This window comes from Phoxinus phoxinus (genome assembly GCF_949152265.1).
Source record: "Phoxinus phoxinus genome assembly, chromosome: 2".
NCBI lineage: Eukaryota > Metazoa > Chordata > Actinopteri > Cypriniformes > Leuciscidae > Phoxinus > Phoxinus phoxinus.
The window spans coordinates 53283334-53288333 of NC_136877.1; the positions used below are offsets into that span (position 1 = coordinate 53283334).

At 41.8% G+C, this 5000-nt stretch overlaps 2 protein-coding genes across 6 annotated transcripts in view; both read right to left on the reverse strand.

The window, feature by feature from the left end:
* LOC306993517 (putative C-type lectin domain family 20 member A) overlaps positions 1-5000 on the reverse strand; it is a 431197-nt gene that overhangs the window by 84563 nt on the left and 341634 nt on the right. The window lies entirely within an intron of this gene.
* Positions 1-5000, reverse strand: part of dctn1a (dynactin 1a) — a 34052-nt gene that overhangs the window by 9676 nt on the left and 19376 nt on the right. For all 4 annotated transcript variants that reach the window (XM_079603245.1, XM_079603244.1, XM_079603243.1 and 1 more), the window contains 5 exons: positions 4917-5000; positions 3721-3912; positions 1298-1411; positions 910-1062; positions 1-40 (listed from right to left, as the gene is read on the reverse strand). The exon at positions 1-40 is cut by the window's left edge and continues 118 nt beyond it; the exon at positions 4917-5000 is cut by the window's right edge and continues 21 nt beyond it. In XM_079603245.1, the coding sequence (XP_079459371.1) occupies positions 1-40; positions 910-1062; positions 1298-1411; positions 3721-3912; positions 4917-5000 (583 nt within the window). The remainder of the gene's footprint in view (positions 41-909; positions 1063-1297; positions 1412-3720; positions 3913-4916) is intronic.

Here is a 5000-nt window from a genome sequence, read left to right on the forward strand (position 1 = left end):
GGTCGAACTTCTCCTGCGCCTGCTTGCTGATCAGCTCCGCCTGCCACACAGGTCCCCACATCAACACACACAACCTCAGCACAGACAGACATGTTATATCAGGACATGCGCTCACATCGGCCATCACTGCTTCACAGGAGAGACGGACAGCGCAGGAGTATCAGTGTATTAGAGCAGCGCTGTACTCCTGACCCTCCGCTGCTCTCCACTCAATTTAGTCCGAAACTTTTTACTTTATTTTCATTTTTATGTTTTACTTCATCGGAACGGTACGAAACTTGGCAAATGTTTTGGCACTTGCTGTGTGAACACAATAAAATCATGGACATGATCTGAACAGGTTAAATTATCCTGTAAATAATAGTCACACGTGTGCTGCTCGCGGTCAGAAATGACACATTGTAAATGAATGAGAGTTTCCTCTAGTGGAAGCGTTCGGTATCATTTACTGACATATCACATTTAGACACAACTTGTTTAGATTTATGGCTTTGATTGACTTGACTTGAGTAAAACGTGAATTTGAAAATATATATTTCATATAAAAAAATTTTTTATCGTATTTTTGTGCATTTTTCATAATACTTTTTTAAACTTTTCTCTTCAGCAATAATCTGCCAAGTATCGTCTCTGAAAAGAGATCAAACTTCAGTCCGTCGCTCTAAAGCGTCCAAGATTTACCAGTTTAAGCTGGAAATGTCATTTTCAGGTTTTTGCTCAAAAACTGAATAAATGGGTTATAAATACAGCGTAAATATAATGTAGTTATCCCATTAAAAACATTATCGAACTAAAATATAGTGTGTTATTCTGTCATCTGTGACCGGCACGTGAAGATGGCGTATATGTCCCTGTGAGCAGCAGTGACGCCACGGGTCATGAGCGTGGAGGCGGTGTGTGAGTCGGCACCTTGCAGACGAGTCGGGGAATCAGGAGCAACACCAGAATGCAGTCGTGGTCTCCTCCGTGCCTCAGGAACGACTCCGGCATGAACGACGTCAGCAGAGACACCTGACGGTTCGCTTGGTTCACCTCCATCTTACGCAGCTCCATCTCGATGGCCTACACACACACACACACACACACACACGTTAACGAAGTCATCTTTTCTTCCGTGACTAAGACTAGATGTAATTTAGTCATTCTATTGAAATACTTTGCCCTAACTTCATCAAATTAAACAATAAAACACAACTTCATTTATTAGGTGAAAAAAAAAAAGACTGATGCCTGTCAAAAAAAGAGGGAGGACTAATCAGTGATGCGGTCACACACACACACACACACACACACACACCTTGGCATAAGCTTTGGTCTCTGCAAACTTGATCTTGAAGTCGAAGAGTTCTGCCGCCGGCTGCTGGGGCTCGGCTGAGCTGCTCTGCTGATTGGTCAGCTCTCGGTTCACTTCCTGTTCACACACAGGAGAAAAGATGGTCACATGTGGAGTCATGGAAGAATGAGGGATGACAAAGTTTGACTAAAGAAGAGGCACACTAGGAAAATCAGGACGAGAAATGTGAACAAAAACACACAAATATGACACGGAGGGAATGGTCAGCATACACAAGCACTGATCCAGAATGCATCATATTTGAGTGTAAGCACCGGCTGATGATAGTGTATAGTATGTATGGTGTAGTGTGCTGGATGTTAGTGTATAGATGTATGGTGTAGTGTGCTGGATGTTAGTGTATAGTATGTATGGTGTAGTGTGCTGGATGTTAGTGTATAGTATGTATGGTGTAGTGTGCTGGATGTTAGTGTATAGTATGAACGGTGTAGTGTGCTGGATGTTAGTGTATAGTCTGTATGGTGTAGTGTGCTGGATGTTAGTGTATAGTATGTATGGTGTAGTGTGCTGGATGATAGTGTATAGTCTGTATGGTGTAGTGTGCTGGATGTTAGTGTATAGTATGTATGGTGTAGTGTGCTGGATGTTAGTGTATAGTATGTATGGTGTAGTGTGCTGGATGTTAGTGTATAGTATGAACGGTGTAGTGTGCTGGATGATAGTGTATAGTCTGTATGGTGTAGTGTGCTGGATGTTAGTGTATAGTATGTATGGTGTAGTGTGCTGGATGATAGTGTATAGTATGAACGGTGTAGTGTGCTGGATGATAGTGTATAGTCTGTATGGTGTAGTGTGCTGGATGTTAGTGTATAGTCTGTATGGTGTAGTGTGCTGGATGTTAGTGTATAGTATGTATGGTGTAGTGTGCTGGATGATAGTGTATAGTCTGTATGGTGTAGTGTGCTGGATGATAGTGTATAGTCTGTATGGTGTAGTGTGCTGGATGATAGTGTATAGTCTGTATGGTGTAGTGTGCTGGATGATAGTGTATAGTCTGTATGGTGTAGTGTGCTGGATGTTAGTGTATAGTCTGTATGGTGTAGTGTGCTGGATGTTAGTGTATAGTATGTATGGTGTAGTGTGCTGGATGATAGTGTATAGTATGTATGGTGTAGTGTGCTGGATGATAGTGTATAGTCTGTATGGTGTAGTGTGCTGGATGTTAGTGTATAGTATGTATGGTGTAGTGTGCTGGATGTTAGTGTATAGTATGTATGGTGTAGTGTGCTGGATGATAGTGTATAGTCTGTATGGTGTAGTGTGCTGGATGTTAGTGTATAGTCTGTATGGTGTAGTGTGCTGGATGATAGTGTATAGTATGAACGGTGTAGTGTGCTGGATGTTAGTGTATAGTATGTATGGTGTAGTGTGCTGGATGTTAGTGTATAGTATGAACGGTGTAGTGTGCTGGATGTTAGTGTATAGTATGAACGGTGTAGTGTGCTGGATGTTAGTGTATAGTATGTATGGTGTAGTGTGCTGGATGTTAGTGTATAGTATGTATGGTGTAGTGTGCTGGATGTTAGTGTATAGTATGTATGGTGTAGTGCGCTGGATGTTAGTGTATAGTATGTATGGTGTAGTGTGCTGGATGTTAGTGTATAGTATGTATGGTGTAGTGTGCTGGATGATAGTGTATAGTATGTATGGTGTAGTGTGCTGGATGATAGTGTATAGTATGTATGGTGTAGTGTGCTGGATGTTAGTGTATAGTATGTACGGTGTAGTGTGCTGGATGTTAGTGTATAGTATGTATGGTGTAGTGTGCTGGATGTTAGTGTATAGATGTATGGTGTAGTGTGCTGGATGTTAGTGTATAGTATGTATGGTGTAGTGTGCTGGATGTTAGTGTATAGTATGTATGGTGTAGTGTGCTGGATGTTAGTGTATAGTATGAATGGTGTAGTGTGCTGGATGTTAGTGTATAGTATGTATGGTGTAGTGTGCTGGATGTTAGTGTATAGTATGTATGGTGTAGTGTGCTGGATGTTAGTGTATAGCATGTATGGTGTAGTGTGCTGGATGTTAGTGTATAGTATGAACGGTGTAGTGTGCTGGATGATAGTGTATAGTATGTATGGTGTAGTGCGCTGGATGTTAGTGTATAGTATGTATGGTGTAGTGCGCTGGATGTTAGTGTATAGTATGTATGGTGTAGTGTGCTGGATGTTAGTGTATAGTATGTATGGTGTAGTGTGCTGGATGATAGTGTATAGTATGTATGGTGTAGTGTGCTGGATGTTAGTGTATAGTATGTATGGTGTAGTGCGCTGGATGTTAGTGTATAGTATGTATGGTGTAGTGCGCTGGATGTTAGTGTATAGTATGTATGGTGTAGTGCGCTGGATGTTAGTGTCGCACAGCACCTGCAGGTGTGTGGTGAGCTCCCGGTATTTGCTGATGGTGTGCTGATAGTCCGCCACCGTCTCCTGGCACGCCTCCACCCTCTTCTGCGCCTCCCGCACGCGAGCTCCGGCCAGGTCCAGTTGCTCCCGCAGCTCCAGCTCCGTCTCGCGCGAGTTCTCCTGCAGCTCGTCGTTCATCTCGTTGATCGACTCCTGCCGAACCACAGAGGATCAAGCTATTCATATTGAGTACAGACACACGTGAGCCTGGACCACACGGGCAAACATTTTATCATCTCGCTTATCAAAACACAGAGAATGAAAATGGCTATAGATAAACACGTTTGCTGCACGATATAAATTATGTTTACAATCAATATTTATTTCACGTTGCCCAACATAATTCTGTTCATAATTCCATATACATATCGTTGGCTACCGTGAACGCATCTATAAGCTCGAGACCCCTGCCCTGTTCTCCTCACACCACACCTCAATGTGTCTCTGACTGTAGTTCTGTCTAACCCTGGCCTGTCCTGCTCTCTCCGCTTCACATCAGGCTCATGATTATATGGCTGAGGTCCGGCATACGAGTGAACGTTTAGGCTACAATTTCCTCAGCGTCCGAGCGGTCACTGCGATCCACTGCGCTCCTATTGTTTACTTTGACCGCTCTCCCTGCCGTTACGTCACTTCCGGTTTGCAAATACGGAAGTAAAATATTCTCACAAAAACGACTCCAGAAGCCTAAATAGCGTTTTATAAGTATATGCTTTTATTTAAATCTAGTTCCTACATTATTTTTCTATACATTGGCTCACTGGGTACTCTAAGCTGCAATATGCCCTTTAAAATACGTGCGTGTGCTTGTATAGATGGTCTATTATCGTTAACTACAACTGAAACAAAACAAAACATTTTTAGCTTGAACAATATTTTATTGCTACTTGAAATCAAATAAAACCGAGTTACCAAGGCAACATTTCTCATTTTCATTTAGTTGAACTTGACAACATGTACTGCTTGATGATTTAACGATTAAATTTCTTATTGGATGGCAGACGCTACAAAGGTTTAGTTTTGTTTACACATCAATAGATAACAGCACAGACTAAAAGAGTTTAGAAATAGATAATATAATGGTTAATATAAAAATATTAAAAAAGTGATTCAAAATATTATAAAACCGTAATCTAAATGATAGTGGAGTAACACACCAGGTCACTGACGGTCTCTCTCAGCTCTCGCACTTTCTCTTCCAGGTCTAAGTTTCTCTCCGTCAGGGTCTCGACCATCTCCTC